This window comes from Danio rerio, chromosome 10 (assembly GCF_049306965.1).
Source record: "Danio rerio strain Tuebingen ecotype United States chromosome 10, GRCz12tu, whole genome shotgun sequence".
NCBI lineage: Eukaryota > Metazoa > Chordata > Actinopteri > Cypriniformes > Danionidae > Danio > Danio rerio.
In genome coordinates, this window is record NC_133185.1 from 37,400,747 (window position 1) to 37,420,000 (window position 19,254).

The 19,254-nt window shown below is 35.3% G+C and overlaps 1 protein-coding gene across 5 annotated transcripts in view; it reads right to left on the reverse strand.

Moving 5' to 3' along the window:
- uvrag (UV radiation resistance associated gene) overlaps positions 1 to 19,254 on the reverse strand; it is a 230,272-nt gene that overhangs the window by 137,101 nt on the left and 73,917 nt on the right. For all 5 annotated transcript variants that reach the window (XR_012385850.1, XR_012385849.1, NM_201069.1 and 2 more), the window contains 1 exon segment: positions 11,991 to 12,117. Coding sequence is in view for 3 of the 5 variants with exons in the window: in NM_201069.1 (NP_957363.1) it covers positions 11,991 to 12,117 (127 nt within the window). In the remaining 2 variants the exon portion in view is untranslated.

The window sequence follows — 19,254 nt, forward strand, 5'->3', positions numbered from 1 at the left end:
GGTACATTTTCAATCATTCATTTATTCATTCTTTCATTCATTTTCCTTCAGCTTAGTCCCTTTATTCATCAGGGATGCCACAGTGGAATGAACTGCCAACTCATCCAGCATATGATTTACACAGAGGATGCCCTTTCAGCCACAATCCAGTACTGGGAAACATCCACAGTCTTTGGGTTGTGGAGGAAACCCACGCAAACACGAGGAGAACATGGAAACTCCACACAAAAATGCCAACTGGACCAGTCGGACCTCGAACTATCGATTTTCTTGCTTTCAGGGGATATTGCTAACCACTGAGTCTCTGTCGCGCCCACATTTATATATTTTTAGGTAACTATTTATAAATTTATGAAAGAATTCTGGAAAGAAATTATATTATGCAGACACCATGATTCAGTATTTCTGTATGTTTTGTACTGTATTTTTCAATGTTACTGTACCTTATGAATATTATTATATGAACATTTTCATAGCACTCAATAATATTGCCGACATTAATTTAAAAACTGAATAAATATAAATGTACACACATTTACACAAGTAAAGAAACAGACTCAAGGATGAGCTAAAAATCTGTGGAAATCTGCTGATTTCAGCATGCGCAGATTCCAAGTCCGCCTACTGATGACCTAGTCAGTCTTACTGTATATTGTCCTTGCAGAAAATCACCCATTGTTTGAGAGGTGGTGGCGCAAGATCATTAAATATGTTATGCAATAAACATACATCAGTATAAATTAAGAAATTGTGAAATGTTAGTAATTTGTTGTTCAATACAGTTACGGTAATGATAGAATAGAATTTAGCTACAATACTTAGTTTGTTTATAAATAATAATATACAATGCTTTTAATGTTGTAATGTTCATGTGAGAACTTGTAGCACAATAAGATAAATGATAAAAAATAGTACAGAATTAAGTTTAATTTATTCTAACGACCACTGTCATTATTCTCATAAGCAGAACTGTTACAGCATGAACAATATTAAAATAAACAAAAAATTATCATTAAATTATCCCATTAGTATTATATCTGACAGATTATGTGACAATAAAAGCTGGTGTAATGGTTATTTTAAATACTTACTCATAAACTGTACAGACAAAGACACACACACGCACGCACGCACACACACACTGACATCAAAAAATTATATCTTGTTTTTATTCCACGGCTGAAAATTGAAGAAACTGTTTCAGATTGTCCTCATGAGGGAGGAGTAAACAATGAGGATTTTTGGGTGAACGGTTCCTTTAAAGAGCTGATTCTTGTCTGTTCTTTTCCACTTCAGTTAAATAAAAAAGGGAAGATGAGGGAAGATGAGTGGAAAGAGAGAAAAATCAAAGCAAGACTGTCTGGTTAAAAAAAATAAAACAGCTTTGTTCTGACCCGCACTTGTAAAAACAGAGCGCGTCTGCTTTATAATATGCCTCACATTCTCTTCTCTTTTTACAACTCTGTGGGATCTTTCTGTCCTAAAGCCACGCTTGGCGGGACGTCCCAGACCCTCGTGCTGTCTTTCAGAAGACATGGGAGGTGTGAACCAGGAAAATTGGAAGAGAGATCATTGTCGCTCGAGCAAAGCGGTCCCATATGCAAAGCCTTGAACCTCTCATTAGGACGAGTCGGCAGGAGAAAAAAAGAAAGTGCCAGAGGCTTGGAGAAAAGACGGAGTGGCCTAAATGCTTTTGTTCTGTTTAAACGATCCCCTATGACGCACTCTGCTTTAGTAATATCGCCTCCGTCGGCCATCAGAGTTGTCAGCACCAGGTTTAGGCCTCCTCTGCGCTGCCCGCACCTTTTCCTAAACACTACTGTCAGAAAGACTTCAACGGAGGTTAAAGAAAGAGTTCATCCAATAATATCAATTCTGTCAGCGTTTACTTGCCCTCGCTCTTCGTTCTGGGGTGAAACGTGAAAAATTGATGTTTTGAAGTTTCAGCAGTTGTATGAAGTCATAGGATGGAATTATTGGGGATCATAAAAACAATACTGGATGACAGACCATGACTGTATGGATATAAAAAATAAACTGCAACAATATTTAAAGAGACAGTACACACAAATTTCAATTCTGTCATTATTTACTCAACTTCAAGTGGTTCCAAACATTTCAAAGATATTTTGTTGGAAATTGCTAGACATTTGAGATTAGTCAGAAAGAAAAAAAATACTATACACTGAAAGAGTGAAACTACAGTGTCTTTCAATCAAAATCAGGGCTCGACAATAAGGACTGCCCGATGGCCCGAGGCTAGCGTCCAAGATGCTCAGGACAGTAGAACGGAATGGTTACTAGCCCAATCGTGTCAGTGCGGCCTTATCACTAACGTTTAATTTGGCTGCAACTGTTTGTCAACTGAGCACAAATACAGTCTTTGGGTGCTTTCACACTTTGATGTTTGTTTCGGTCTTGTTTGCACAGTTAGCGCGGTTACTTTGGCATACGTGAATCCAACAATGGCGCTCGGATCCGTGCCAAATCAAATGGTCTGAGATTGGCAGAATAAGGTGGTCTCAGCTCAATTGAAACAGAACAATTGTAGTGAGAAAGTAAAATGATCCAAATCAGGCTTTATCACATGGTATTATGGATATGTAATATATACGGCTATATGAAGAGAGAATTATGATAGGGCGGTATGTCATTTATGATGGGGCGCGATGTCACACTAGTGCTGTTTATCCTTTATGACAATTGACAGAAATTACCATCTGATAATTTTTCCATATTTTTTATCTTATAATATTTTGTATTAGGCCTATTGTCTTGTTCATTTCTGCACTGACACCTCGAAAGAAAGATCAACATTGATCTGCTTCATGATCAGACTGCAGTCTCAGTTCATCTGTTCTTCCTCTATAATTTAAGCCTATAATTCATAATTCCAGCCAACGATTTTTTTAGATTTCAAATAGATTTTTAAATTTAGTTACAATTGTATTTTTTTATTATGCTGAATACTGTAAAAAGTGTACAGTTTGTGTACAATTTTGTTTGGCTTTTGACACATTATTTAAAACATGTGGCTAAGAAATAGCTACGAACTTCTTCTTTTTTTTGGTGAGGCCAGTGAAAATGTTGGCAAGGCAAGTAAAAATCTGAACCACCAGCTTGTTCGAATCAGTATAGGAAAAAAAAAAAAGTACATTTTTATATTGGGTTAAGTAAAAAATTACGGTTTCTAATAATAAACTTGTTTATTCGATTTGCCTTAAAGATCATGTGAAGTGCTTTGGAAGTGCATTTTTTATTTAATGTTTGATGTAATCTCAAATGAAAAATAAACAGAAGGTGGGACCTAGTAGCTCCTCCCTTTAAAAAAAACTTTAATGCAAACTAACTCCATAAGAAAAGTCAATTATGTATTTATATATATATATATATATATATATATATATATATATATATATATATATATATATATATATATATATATATATATATATATATAAAATTTACAATTATAATTATATATAAAAATGTACTTGAAATCAGCAGTTTTCTCTTCAGTCTGGAGGGAATTTGTTTGGAAAAAATCATTTATTTTTTTGGTCACCCCTGAGCCAAAGAGATACTTACAAAAATGCAGCCTGCTGGAGACTATGTGACTCAAATGGTCACATCGCTAAGAAGCCAATCATACACATACAGTTGAAGTCAGAATAAATAGCCCCACTTTGAATTTCTTTTGAATTTGAAATATTTTCCAAATGATGTTGAACAGAGCGAGGAAATTTTTACAGTTTTTTCGATAGTCTACAAAACAAACCATCGTTATACAATAACTTGCCTAATTACCCTAACCTGCCTAGTTAACCTAATAAACCTAGTTAAGCCTTTAAATGTCACTTTAGGCTGTATAGAAGTGTCTTGAAAAATATCTAATAAAATATTATTTACTGTCATTATGGCAAAGTAAATAAATTTTTTATTAGAAATGAGTTATTTAAACAATTATGTTTAGAAATATAAAGAAAAAATCTTCTCTTCGTTAAACAGAAATTGGAAGGAAAAAAAACAGGGGGGCTAATAATTCGTACTTCAACTGTATATTCTGGAAATGTTTAAAACAATCAGGCATATCAGCAAGAAATTCAGAAATATTTAGAGAATGTTTTTCAAATCTCCATTGATTTTTCTTTCACAACGCTAAACTTAGGCCTCACATATCCTATGTTTGAAGAAAAATCTGACAAAAAATATGAAAATTTTGCTGATATCCTGTAAAAAAAGCCATAACCAAAAAAGGTTACAGCTCGAAATACCTCAAATTAGTGACTTGCTAGACATAATTTATAAAATATATAAGATGGAGAGGCTAACAATGAATCGTTGTTTACAGACTGAGGATTTTCATGAGACATGGAGAAAATGGATATTAAATATTTTTTAATTAGTTTATTTTTTGATGATAAATAAAATAATATTGTTTTAATTGTTCTGTTAATGTCCTTGAATCATTAATGTCAATTTTGTATTTATTTACTTGTGGAATTGTTTTGTATTTTATATTTATTTTATTTCTACAAATTCTGGATTCTAATGTTTGGTTGTTTTGTGTACCCATTGTGGAAAACCCTATATACCATACATTTGTATGTAAATTTGGAAACTGCAATAAGTTAAAAAAAAAAAAAAAAAAGAAAGAAAGAAAGAAACCATTAACTATTAAAATCAGAAAGGAATCAACTCACCAAATTGGTAATCATCTTTTTGTAATAGTCTTTCAAAAAATTCCTCTCAAATCAATCAAATCTTAACTATTTATGTGGTGATAGTACATGTAGTAAGTAAATGCGCTTTTTGCTTACAGCAGGGTAATAAAATAATCTAATTCAAATTAGTACACAGCCAGTTAATTTCATTGACTAGTGAAGATTTTGCTTTTCACCAATAATTACAAGACTAAAATAAAATGCCTCAGTGATTATTATTCGATCTAAACAACAGGAAATCTAAATGAGCAAGCAGGTGTTTTGCAGGTGTTTTTGTTCTAATGGCCAAAAACTCTCATAAAAGCCTGTCCTCTCGCTCTGTTACACTTTTTTTTCATCTTAATTTTTGGAGCGCCTCCGCATCTGACGTTTACAGCTCCATGGTCCCTAGCACAACTACCGATCATAACAATGTCAAATTCGCCTTTATGGGCATAATTTACAACATGTGCACGAACGTGGGGAGAAATTAGAGCGAGGGAAACGGTGACAGGAGGCTCGACCCTGTAAAGCTTTATTCCGGGCTTCAATGGAAATGAGGAAGCGCTCAGTGACCAGAACGAGAGCGCATGACTGCAGCTCTGTACATTAAACAGAGATGAGACGTGGTTACACTTAAGTCATTTTCTGCAATTTCTGGCAATCTCCCCTTTGTAAGTGGGATAAACTACGGTAGTTTTGGGAGGGAGGCTTTCATGCAGTTTTCTCCCGAATGCTGGCAAGGTTTGTATCACAGTAAATAAGTGCTGACTGACAATAGCTTAAAGGACCATTAGTGTTTAAATGAAATTTGGGTGTGGGGGATTTGTTAGCAGGAATGGGAAAGGCAGGAATTAACTGAGGGGGACAGGACCAAAAAAAAAGAAAAAATTGGGATCTCTTGTTTCTCTCCCGGAAGACAGAGATTTTCTCTGTTTTCTTGCAAACAGACATTCGTAATAAAAGGAAACACAAAACATTACATTCATTACAGGATATTACGTTAACTGTTAACAATCAAACCTCACACATGCCCAAATATAATCATTACACTAACTAAAATACATGTACTTTAAAGCAGTGGTTCTCAAACTTTTTTCATCAAGTACACCTCAGAAACAAAATGTCTCTCCAAGTACCATCAAAATAAACAGTATTGAAATACAGTAGTGTAGTAGGCCCAGTAAAGCAGCTACAACTCTGCACAGTTAAAATACATGGCAGATTACCTCAGAAATATAGGCAATATGTCATATATGGCATATTATAAACATCATTTTAGATAAATTTTGAAAGGTGTGTAGCATGTACATGACATATTTCATTCCTCCACGTATCACTAGAGGTAAGTCTGTGTATCACTAGTGGTTCTTGTACCACAGTTTGAGAACCACTGCTTTAAAGCATTAGAATAGTTAGTTAGTTGGTTAGTTGGTTGGTACCTCAAATTAATTTCATTGCCCTGTAGAAATGGAATATAAAAGTTCACTTAATTTAATTTGAACATAAAGGTCCTTGTTCCAGTTTTTGTAAGTATTTGTTTTGGACAAAACCAAAAACTGTGCATAAATTATAAAAAACTGTATGTTTTTTCCAACAGTGTTATTGTTAACTAAAATTATTGTATCAAGTACTATATATATATATACACACACACACACACACACACACACACACACACACACACACACACACACACATGTATATATGTATATATATATATATATATATATATATATATATATATATATATATATATATATAAATACATTAAAGTGAAACCGATTATGAAAAATAACAATGAAAAAATTAATAAAACATCATTAAAATAATAACTACATATTTATAAAAATTATATATATATATATATATATATATATATATATATATATATATATATATATATATATATATATATATATCACATATTTTATAATGTATATAATTATATATTTTATTTAAAAAATAGTAGTTTAACAGTTTAACCCTTTGACTGCCAGCTCTTTGACGGTTTTAAATAATGGTTTACAAACACAGCATTGTTGGTTTACAAAAAAATCTAACAAGCATAACATGTTAACTAGAGACATTATAAGAAGTGCAATCTAAACAATTGCTTTCTTGGTGAGGTAGTTAAAAGGATATTAGAAATACAATAAATTTAATGAAAGAAAGACAGAAAAAAAGAAAGAAAGCCAAAAAGAAACAACAAAGAAATAAGAGAGAGAGAGAGAGAGAGAGAGAGAGAGAGAGCGTGAGAGAGAGAGAGAGAGAGAGAGAGAGAGAGAGAGAGAGAGAGAGAGAGCATGAGAGAGTAGGTAAACTCAATTTTGTGTGTATGTGTGTGTGTATGTCATGTATGTATTACTGTATTACCACAGTGACCAACTGTTGGTGTGAGTGTGTTTTTATGTCAAACACTGTGGTCTGGAATGTTTGCGTTCTTATTTCTTAGACATCTAGTCAAAAAAAGACAAAGTCAGAGACAAAGAAAGAAAGAAAGAAAGAAAGAAAGGAAATGAGAGAAAGAAAGAAAGAAAGAAAGAAAGAAAGAAAGAAAGAAAGAAAGAAAGAAAGAAAATGAGAGAAAGAAAGAAAGAAAGATAGAAAGAAAGAAAAAAAGAAAGAAAGGGAAATGAGAGAAAGAAAGAAAGAAAAGAGAAAAGAAAAGAAAAAAAGAAGAAAAAAAGGACCAATAACTCCAGCAGTGAGTGAAGCAGGGGGTCAAGCGGTGTGCCATCAACATCTCTTCCTCTCTCTCCAGTTTAAACACACAGTTTTTTATCTGCTCTTTAAAAATCTGTCCCTGTATACTGTATGACTGTAAATGTGAATATGAACATGCCACTCCCTTCAGCTCCAGTCAGGACAGGCCAAGATCCTTCTCCACGTCATCCATCTACAACAGACCTTTTCCTGAACCCCAAATCCGTTGTTTGTTTCCACACACTAGGAGGTCACCAACACAATGCATTGTGGGATGCCAAGTGCCAGGCCACTCAATCATCCTGGGGTTGAGCAAGCATGTGCGTTATGTATTCTTTATGAAGCCACAATACGCAGCCCAGCCTTCAAGCCAAACAAGCGGCCAGCACATCAGTCAAGCTCACCTCTTCGCACCATACACAACACTGGGCAAATATAAAGAGCAGAAATCAAACATGAATGGCGGGGGGCCGTGACGAATGGGGCGGTAAGGAACTTAAGCTCCGGATAAACGCAGAATGTTCAATGTCCGCCTGCACAGTCTGGATCTTTGATGGAAGCAGTGTAGAGTAACAGAAGAGAATAATGAGAGCACTAAATCACAACAAACACGACTGCTGCTGGTGCTGCTGGTGGTGGTCTGGAGCGGCCAGAAGTGCCTTTTTCATGCAAAAAGATTTATCATTGTAGCAACTAAACATTTTTCGAGTGAAATGTGAGCGGCATGCACTGAAAAAAAAAGATTCATTGGATTTACTATGTTGTTATTTTTTTTTAATGCAAGCAACTTATATAGGCTGAATATAAACAACCTAATTAAATTTAGTAATGTTCTTTATAAAGTACTAGAGACCCAGACTTAAGTATAAGTACAAGTGCTCTATCAAAAAAGTGACTTGAGTAGAAGTTAAAGTGCTCTTTAAGCATCATACTTAAGTGGAAGTACTAAAGTATTCAACATTGTTTGTACTTAAGTATTGCAATTAGTTTATTTTAAAATTTACTACTCAAGTATTAAAAGTAAAAGTATTGTGGAACATAGTTATTAAAGAAAGCAGTCAAAAGACATCATATTTTGTTGTTTATTTTAAACATCTTTTTTGGGGCACGTGATTAAGCAAAACAAAAAAAAACATGGCTTATGAAAACGCTTTTCTCTCACGCTTGAACCACAGATCTGAAAGATTATAACAGCTTTAACACACACCTTTGAAAATTGTATGTCACAAAAACACTCAAAACACTATTGAAACCCATTTTCGGTGAGCAAACTACCAGTTGTAAACAGAGTTCTAAAGATTCTACTGGAAGATGCTGGTCGCTATGGCCCCCTCCATGCAGTAACCAAGTAAAAAGGTCTTTAATTGTAACGAGTAGAGGTGGGAATCTACACTGGTCTCACTGTTCGGTTTGGTCACGATTATCATGCCATTGATTCATTTCATTTTAATATCTCTGTGCATTGATCATGCTTTCCATACACAATTAGATTTTTCTTCACAACACAATATTTTTTTTATCAAAATCTATAAATGTATTAATATATGATTTGTGATCCAATTTTGTTCTTTAATACAACAGTAGGATATAAGAACTGTACCCTTAATTTGACCCGCTCAAAGAAAACACTCTTTCTGAATGCATCAAACAAAACTCCTTAACGAATGTAAATATTCTCCCGCTTCTTTTTTGAGCGCAGACAGGCAAGGTCTTACACCCCTATGATTGGTTATTGTCTTTACCTGCTCAACAGAAAGGACTGCGATCTGCTTTAGAAATTAAAGCACTGTTCACTGATGGAGAGAAGAACAGCCACGGTTACAGTCTATATGCGCATAATACGCAGTTATCACAGGTTATCCACAATAGACACAGTGAAGAAAACTTGCACCTCTGGCACGCTTGTGTCTGAATCCATAAGTATCACTTTAACAGCCAAGAGGAGAGAAAAAGTTACCTCAAAAACAGGCCAGCGGGTCAAATGTCCAAAGTGAGAGAGAGATGTATAGATTGAGTTTTACAGCATTTCTCTGTAATAGTGAAATAGCGGCTTGTGTGCTGTGCTGCCTTTATTGTAGTAAGAGCGTTATTTACTCACCCTCGCCTCCTTCGCCATACTATTCTACTGCAACATCACGCATAGGAGATAAATGACGTCAGTACGTAATAACCGGTTATGATCTATTACTGTACCGATATCAATAATTTTGACACCCCTAGTAACAAGTAGAGATGCAGCACATAAAAAAATCTATAAGAGTAAAAGTATTAAACTCATTAAAAATATGTTCTGAAGTTAAAGTAGAAAGTAAGAGGAAAAAACAATACTCCAGTAGAGTACAGATACTGCCTTTTCGTACTTAAGAACAGTAGTGAAGTAGTTCTACTTCGTTACTATACATCTGCTGTATGTGTTTGAGTCTCCTAAAGCATAATATGCTTGATTAAGTTAACTTAATCGATTTGTGTTGAGACATTATGAAGGAATTGAGTGGAACTCTTCATTTTTACAGCGTACTTGATTCAATTACAAAACCGTAAAATCAAATGTTTGCCAAGATAGGTGTGTAAAACTTGGCAAAGAAACTTTTTCAACAAAAATTTTTCATCTGCAAAACAAATGCTAGTAATGCCATACAGTACACATCATTTCTTGGTCAGCAGAGATGGATATCAAGTTGCAATGACATTCAGTAATAATCAAATCCACGACTATCCATATGTTCTGATTGGCTGCAATTGTGTCGTTTCCTACAACTTCTTCCATTTATGCAAGAACAGAAAAATGTCTTGAATCTGGACTCATGTTGTATGAAGGCAGGTTAGACGTAAAACAACTGCCTTGCTCAATTCTAGGCACGGAATCCCATTTACATGAGAATGTGGACAGCCGGCGTTTTAGATATGGAAATACATTTTAGCAGATGGAACTCTATATGGTTCCCTAAAGTGCACATGAACTTACATCAGTGAAAAACAAGATGAAGAGTTTCGCAACACATTCATTCTGACACACACTTCTGGAAGAGAACGCTGCCCGATTGCAGATGTGTGGGGATATTAACCATTGGTGTAACAACACTATAGAGAAAGAAGTTCGGAAATGTATATTTAGCTACAACTGGGTTTTACCCACAAAACTCTGTTAAATTTTTGCGGTTTGATTCAGTAAGGTACTGGATTTTGATTGGCAGCATATTCATGACACCAATTTCCCATTCCAGCACATCCCAAAGCTGGATTGAGATCTGGTGACTGTGGAGTGGTGTTGTCAAAAACATTGATACTTCGATAAGTATCGATACTGGAATATTAAAAACAATACAATCTTTCAGTTGGATAGTTTCAGTCCCGACTTTGCTATCTCACGCTCTCGCCACAACACAAACTCCTCGGTATTCAGTGAAAAGACAGCAAGGGCTGTTTTACCAGTTTTAGTTGAGAAGGCCTTTGGTTTGTGAACAACAGCTGTTTCGAGTCTCAGCTAGGTCAGTTGTCATTTCTGTGTGGAGTTTGCATGTTCTTCACGTGTTTGAGTGGGTTTCCTCCTGGTGCTCTGGTTTCCCCCACAAGTCCAAAGACATGTGGTACAGGTGAATTGGGTAAGCTAAAATTGTCCATAGAGTATGTGTGTGAATGAGAGCGTATGCAGCTGGAAACATATGCTGGATAAGTTGCCGGTTCATTCCGCTGTGGCGACCCAGTGTCTAAGCTGAAAAGAAAATGAATAAATGAATGAATGCTGTGACTTGACGCTTGTGTGGCGTCTGCGATTGGATGACTGGATGACAGTGAGAGTGAGATGAAGTTTCTGAAAAATGTTTGAATATTGGCTCATCTAAATTGACCATTATCTCAATTGAAACTGGAATGGTGCCAGTCAGATGATGCAACTTTCAGTTTTGGAAAAAAAGCGCGTTCAGTGTTAAAACACTCAACACAAGTAGTTGGTGGAAAAAAACACACACACTCGAAACACTCTTGTAGGCCTATCTGTTATTATTTATTTAACATTTAATACGCAATTATAAGTGCAAAAAAGAAAGGCATAACTTCAGAAAAAGTAATCATTGCAGTTTACGCAATTTCTTTGGTTGCTTTTTTCTCTGCAGTTGGCTTGTCAGTTGTGCGGTATTGCTGAATCATGTTTGTTTTAATCGGAAAATACGTTTTTATAACCTAATTATTTTGAGTAATTATATATTATATGTGGCGTGGTTTCCTGGCAGTTTTGAAAATGGTAGCAAATATTGATATTTTTCTATTTTTATTGGTATCAAAGTTTCATAGTTATAAATTCCAGTATCTTGACAACACTACTTTGGAGCCCATTTGAGTACAGTGAATTCAATGTCACGTTTAAAACACTAATTTTAGTTGTAGCAAATGATGACTACTTTCAGCAGGATAACATGTCATCTTGCAAATAATCGGAAACTAGTGTAAATTTTAACTTTTGGGTCAACTATCCCTTTAATGAGCCGCTGAATTAGCAGGTTTTGTATCTACTAATGAGGCCATTTAAGTAGACACAGTGATGTTTTAGACCAAAGTGTGAAGTTGAATGGTGAATTTGATTACCTTTCTTAATAAGCTGTGCTCTCTCTTTCTGCATCACGTCCATTTCTCTCGTCAGTGCCTTCTTCTGTCTCTCCAACTCACACCTCAGAATCCCAATGCGCAGCTGCATGCACTCCCTTTCCTTCTTCTGCAGATGGATAAAAAGTGAAGGATATGTCAATGTTATGGATTAAGAATTTCTGTTTAATAACATTTTTTTTAAATTTACTAGCTTATTTTAAAGACAACTACAAAAATATTACATTCATATCAAAGCATTTAAGTCTCTTTTGCAAAATAGAAAGTGTTTTGAGCTGTTAGTTTTCAAAAAAGCATAAAAGCATGAATTATTTAAATACATTAATTTACCATTTACTATAGTCACGACCATGCAAACTACACAAATGGCATATTGCGAAATCTATATGCATGAGCAATTATGCAAACACAATGTTTCATAACAGAGTATTATCACCCCCTACTGGCCTGGCATGCATAAATTAATTAATTCATTTTATTTTTAGGTGGTCATTTTATTAATCTGGTGTCGCCACAGTGGAATGAACCGCCAACTTATCTAGCATATGTTTTATGCAACGGATGCCCTTCCAGCTACAACCCATCACTGGGAGGCCTGGCATGTATTTTCAGTTATTTTTGCATCATTCTGACAACATAATTTTGTTTGCTTTGTAAACTTTTTAGAACATGTGTGTAACAAAACTTTTATTTCATTAGATATCAGCAAAACATTTTTATATACTTTTTTATATTTTATAAAAAGCATATTTATTTAAAAGCAAACATGGCCAATTAAAGAAATAAATACTTTTTCAATAGAAACATTACATTATTTTCAAACAGACGTTCATTTATACTTATTTAATCAAACAATGGGTCAGTTTACACAAAAATATTAGGCAGTACAATTGTGTGTGTTTTTTTAAATGATAATAACAATATATTGTCTGATCATCAAGCATGTTGAAACTCTTTTTGAAGGACCGTGTGATGCTTCAATCTGAAGTATACTTTATGGGAGATAGTCTAGACATAGAGCAGTTAGTCTAGACCAGCTAGTCCACAGCTAACAATCAGGCACCTGTAGAGTTAATGCGTTCCAGTGAAATATACAGTATACAAAGAAAATGGAGCGGGTGCTTTTTTAAAATGTATGATGGACATCAGTAACAGTTATTTGTCTTAATCTGAATAAGACAATAATATAATTACGTGAGTGCTTTTTAAATGTTGGGTCACCACCAGGCTACGTTTCCTGCTTTTTTTGTTTTTGTTTTCGGGGGGGGGGGGGGGGGGGGGGGTCAATATGTCAATATTTATGTAAGATTTTCCTTCTAGCATGTACTGTACAGTTAAAGTCATAATTATTAGCCCCCCATTGAGTTTTTTTTCCCCCTTTTTAAATATTTTCCAAATGGTGTTTAATATAGCAAGGAAATGTTCATAGTATGTCTTATAACGTTTTTTTTCTTCTGGAGAAAGTCTTATTTGTTTTATTTCGGCAAGAATAAAAGCAGTTTTTACTTTTTTAAAAACCATTTGAAGGTCAATATTATAAAGCCCCTTTAAGCTCATTTTTTTTTTCTCGATATTCTACAGAACAAACCATCGTCATACAATAACTTGCCTAATTACCCTAACCTGCCTAGTTAACCTAATTACCATAGTTAGACTTTAAATGTCACTTTAGCTGTATAGAAGTGTCTTGAAAAATATATAATAAAATATTATTTACTGTCATCATGGCAAAAAAATAAAATAAATCAGTTTGTAGAAATGAGTTATTAAAACTATTATGTTTAGAAATGTGTTTAAAAAAACTCTCAGTTAAACAGAAATTAGAGGAAAACTAAACGGGAGCTAATAATTCTAACTTTAACTGTAATTAAGAATTGGCTTAAACTGCAATTTCAAAAAAAAAAAATTGTAACCAATTTGGCGTTGTTGCCAAGTTGTGCATGTTAGATTTTATTTAATTAGTATTTTGTTTGTTTTTATTTATAATTCTATGCACTGAGATAGACGCAGTGACGCAGTAGGTAGTGCTGTCGCCTCACAGCAAGAAAGTCGCTGGTTCGAGCCTCGGCTGGGTCAGTTGGAATTTCTGTGTTGAGTTTGTATGTTCTCCCTGCGATTGCGTGGGTTTCCTCCGGGTGCTCCGGTTTCCCCCACAGTCCTAAGACATGTGGTACAGGTGAATTGGGTAGGCTAAATTGTCCGTAGTGTATGAGTGTGAATCAGTATGTATGGATGTTTCCTAGAGATGGGTTGCAGCTGGAAGGGCATCCGCTGTGTAAAAAATGTGCTGGATAAGTTGGCGGGTCATTCCGCTGTGGTGACCCCGGATTAATAATGGTACTAAGCTGAAAAAAAAAAATGAATGAATGAATGAATGCACTGAGAAATGTGTATATTGTATGCAAGTATAATGCATCAATTATCCTTCTATCTACTATACATTTGATATGCCTATGTACAATATCTCATATTATTGTTCTTTGTTTTTGTTTTTCTTTATCTGCATTGTTAAAATTGTATATTTAACTAAATAAAAGAAACATAAAAGAAATTACAATTAGAAATTCATCTTCGCCATCACAAGAATTGAATACATTTTTAAACACAGTCAAGCAAAAAAATCCAAATTCCTCACTTTCGATCAGATTACTCCTCAATTTATAATGAGTCACCACAGCAGAATGAACCGCCAATTACTCTGGAATACGCTTTACTCTGCAAATACCCTTCCAGCACTGAGAGTAAACTTGGATACAAAATATTTAACAACACAAATGTACAGTCTCAGTGAGCATAGAAGACATCCCCAAAAACAGACATTAACATAACTTTTCACTGCCCTGTAAAACACTTAAGAAGGAGAGCACAAGCCAGAAACACCGACATTAATGCAATAAAACAGCAAGGGCTGATTTTTTAAGCAGATTACGGCAGACATCAGTGCCAGATCTTCCCTCAGCTTCTCCAGCACCCAGTGCAGCACGGATGAGTCCATCACATCTATCTAATCTACATCTACAGCCCTGCGGCTTTCTGGACTGTTAGTGAGCCAAACGCACTAATGAGGACCAGTGATCTGACGAGAGTTAAAGTGGAATCGAGAGCAGATAGGAGAAGAAAGAGACAAAGAGAGAGAGAGAGAGAGAGAGAGAGAGAGAGAGAGAGAGAGAGATAAGATGAAGAGAAAGTTCACCACATCTTTTAACTCTATGATTGGTGCTGATGATGTCTATCATAAGCAAAAAACTAACTGCAAAGTTTAATAAGGAGCAGAGCAGCTCCAAATGTTTGATCTGCATGTAGAAACAGTAGTAGATCATAGAATTACTCGAAATAGTAGTAGTATATATACATTGGTAGCCGAAATTATTAGTACACTTGGCATATCTGAAGGGATAGGTTGTTTTTGTGAATGACATATCAACTTGGTATAGTATATTATAGTCACTGGCCACTTTATTAGGTACAACTTACTAGTACAAAGTTAGCAGTTGGCATAGATTCAACAAGATTTTGGTCCATATTGACATGATAGCAGTTGCTGCAGATTTCTTGGCTGCACACCCATGGTGTGAATCTCCCATTCCACCACATCTCAAAGGTGCTCTATTGGATTGAGTCCGGTGACTGTGGAGGCCATTGGAGTATGCTCATTGTCATGTTCAAGAAACCAGTCTGTCATCTTTATGACATGGCACGTTATCCTGCTGGAGGTGTACAGCCATCATTATGAATAGGCCATAAAATGGAAGAATGTTAGAAACCAGTAACCATTGACTTTCCAACATTTTTTCTAAATAACTTATTTTGTGTTTAACAGGGGATAGAAACGTAAACTACTTTGTGACAAATGAAATTTCTGACAATTAATTTACTACCCCTTTAAGAGAGGCTTCAGTTGTATTATAGTTTTATATGTTATAGTATAATATAGCCATCATTATGAATAGACCATAAAATGGAGCAATCATAAAGAAATTTAAGGGTGACTTGGTGGTTCAGTGGCTAGCATGTTCGCCTCACTGCAAGAAGGTCGCTGGTTTGAGTCCCGGCTGGGCTAGTTGGCATTTGTGTGGAGTCTGCATGTTCTCCACATGTTGGCGTGGGTTTCCTTCGGGTGCTCTGATTTCCCCCAAAAGTCCATAGATACGTGGTACAGGTGAATTGAGTTAACTAAATTGCCTGTAGTGTATGAGAGTGTATGGGTGTTTCCCAGTGCTGGGTTGCAGCTGGAAGGGCATCCACATAAAAATTATGTCGGATAAATGGGCGGTTCATTCTGCTGTGGCGACCAAAGAAAGAAGGAAAATTAATGAATGAATGAAGGAATGAAATTTAAGTCATTTTTCATATAAAAATGTGCTCAGACATAAACTGCCCACAAAAAAAAAACAAATTTACACCTCTTAGAAAAGTATTTCAACACCCAAACCAACTTGATTCAATATATTTAACGTGTTTACAGTATATTTGATATGTATATTCATAAGTTATTCTACTATGTGAAAATGTTACATTTGTTTACACTATATGATTGCATATTTTGCTTGAATATTATAAACATGCAAACTTGTAGCCTGCCTCACCACAATCACAGCACCTTTTTTTATAGTGTCATCCTTGTAATTGCTCCAAATAATAAACACACATTTATAATAAATCCCATTTACTTTTTATTCTACAAAATGCAGTATTGCGATCATAACTTTGTTTATCTACAATGTTGATAAGTAAATAAAAGAAGTACAGTTCACCTCATCTGATAGAATTGCTGTGCTCAAAGCAACCATCTGTATGATTTATGAATTAGTACAATTTTATTGTGTTTTGGGGGCAAAAAGGTTTTCATTTTCAGATATGTTAGGTGTGCTAATAATTGGCCAACATTGTATGTTTACTGTTATATCAGCTTCATTGACTTTCAAATGGCAGATATATTGACATTTCTGTTTCACATGAAGAACATTTAAAACATATAATAAATAGAATGAAAAACAATATAGACAATATTTCATAAATTTTGATAAATATTGTAAAATAATTTATAATTATATCTTTAAAAGTTTGTCCAGATAATAAACTGATTCATAACATGAAAAAATTAGCAGTCCAGATAAATGTTTTTTACAGTCTAGTTGCAGATCTAGTACTGCCATTTTGGAGCTTTTTCAGACTATATGGCCTATATGACACCGTTTATATGGCCTATTTGACTCTTGATATAAAAGAGTAAATGCATTTTATGAATTTGCTTCAGATAATAGGTTATATTGACACTGTACCCATGAATATTTTTTTAGTATAGATTGATTGAATAATGCCAGAGGGTAAGGAAACTTGTCGCTCCCTGATTCTTTTCTTTGCCGGTGTCCGCTTGCTCATTATCATTAACACAATAAACTATATACAAACACTCAGAAATGCAATTAAACAGACTTACTGAAAAGATCTGCATTTGGTTTCATATTATACAGAAAATGTGAAGTGTCATGATAAAAATCTCTGAAATCTGCTCTGAGCAACATCTCAGGATCTTGTATTCTTGCAGTTGGCAGCTGAGGAAGTGTCACTCAGAGATTGGGAAGATTGCACCTGTATCTCCAGATAGCTTGAGCCCTCATACAGCAGGTGAAGAGCAAGAGTTTGCGTGTTTACTATCAATACCACTGGCACGAAAAACACCACTTTTCACACATGGCACACTCTGAAATGCTCCAAAACTGCACACATGCATGTCACAAGATGTTTCTGAGAACCAAAACTATGGGCACATAGACTCACCGGCCTCTTTATTAAGTACACCTTACTAGTACCAAGTTGGACCCCAATTTGCCTTCAGAACAGACTTAATCCTTTGTGGCATAAATTCAACAAGGTACTGGAAATATTCCTCAGAGATTTTGGTCCACATTGACATGATAGCAATCACGTAGTTGCTGCAGATTTGTCTCCCGTTCCACCACATCCCAAAGTTGCTCTATTGGATTGAGTTCTGGTGACTGTGGAGGCCATTTGAGTACAGTGAACCCATTGTCATGTTCAAGAAACCAGTCTGAGATGATTCAGGCTTTATGACATGACTTGTTATCCTGCTGGCGCATTATCCTGCAGCCATCAGAAGATGGGTACACTGTGCTCATAAAAGGATTGACATGGTCAGCAACAATACTAAGGTAGGCTGTGGCGTTGACACGATGCTTTATAGGTACTAATGGGCCCAAAGTGTGCCAAGAAAACATCCCCCACACCGTTCCACCACTATACCACCAGCCTGACATGTTGATAATAGGGAGGTCGGATCCATGCTTTCCTGTTGTTGATGCCGCAGCAGAAATTGAAACTCATCAGACCAGACAACATTATTCCAATCTTCTATTGTCCAATTTTGGTCAGCCTGTGCAAATTGTAGCCTCAGTTTCCTGTTGTTAGCTGACAGGAGTGGCACCCAGTGTGTTTTTCTGCTGCTGTAGCCCATCTGCCTCAAGGTTAAACATGTTGTGTGTTTAGTGAGTCTTTTCTGCATACCTCGGTAGTAACAAGTGGTTATTTGGGTTACTTTTGCCTTTCTATCAGCTCAAACCAGTCTGGCCATTCTCCTCTGATCTTTGGCATCAACAAGGCATTTGTGTATACAGAACTGCCGTTCACTGTATATTTTCTCTTTTTCGGACCATTCTCAGAAAACCCTAGAGAGGGTTGTGCGTGAAAATCCCTGTACATCAGCAGTTTCTGAAATACTCAGACCAGACAGTCTGGCACCAACAACAATCCCATGTTCGAAGATTCTGTTGCTCGGTTTGAACTGCAGCAGATCGTCTTGACCATGTCTACATCCCTAAATGCATTGAGTTGCTGCCATGTGATTGGCTGATTTGCGTTAACGAGCAGTTGGACAGGTGTACTTAATTAAGTGACCGGTGAGTGTAATTTGATACTGTTAAGTCAATAGTTTACAATGTGTAAAGATTGTATCAAATTACCATAAAACGACAATTGTATATTTATTTTATTGTATTTGACCATTTATTTATTGATGTATATTTACATAATGCTAAAAAAAATATTAATAGTAGTAATAAGTAATTTTTTGGCTTAATTTATATCAACTAACCTCTTTGGACTACACCTCTTAAAAAAACTGACTGAACATAAATCTGTCCAATTAAACCATTCAATACTCCACAGTTTACCAGCGTTTAGAATATATTTTGGCTTCAAACACATCGACTAAAAGCCCCAAATCTCC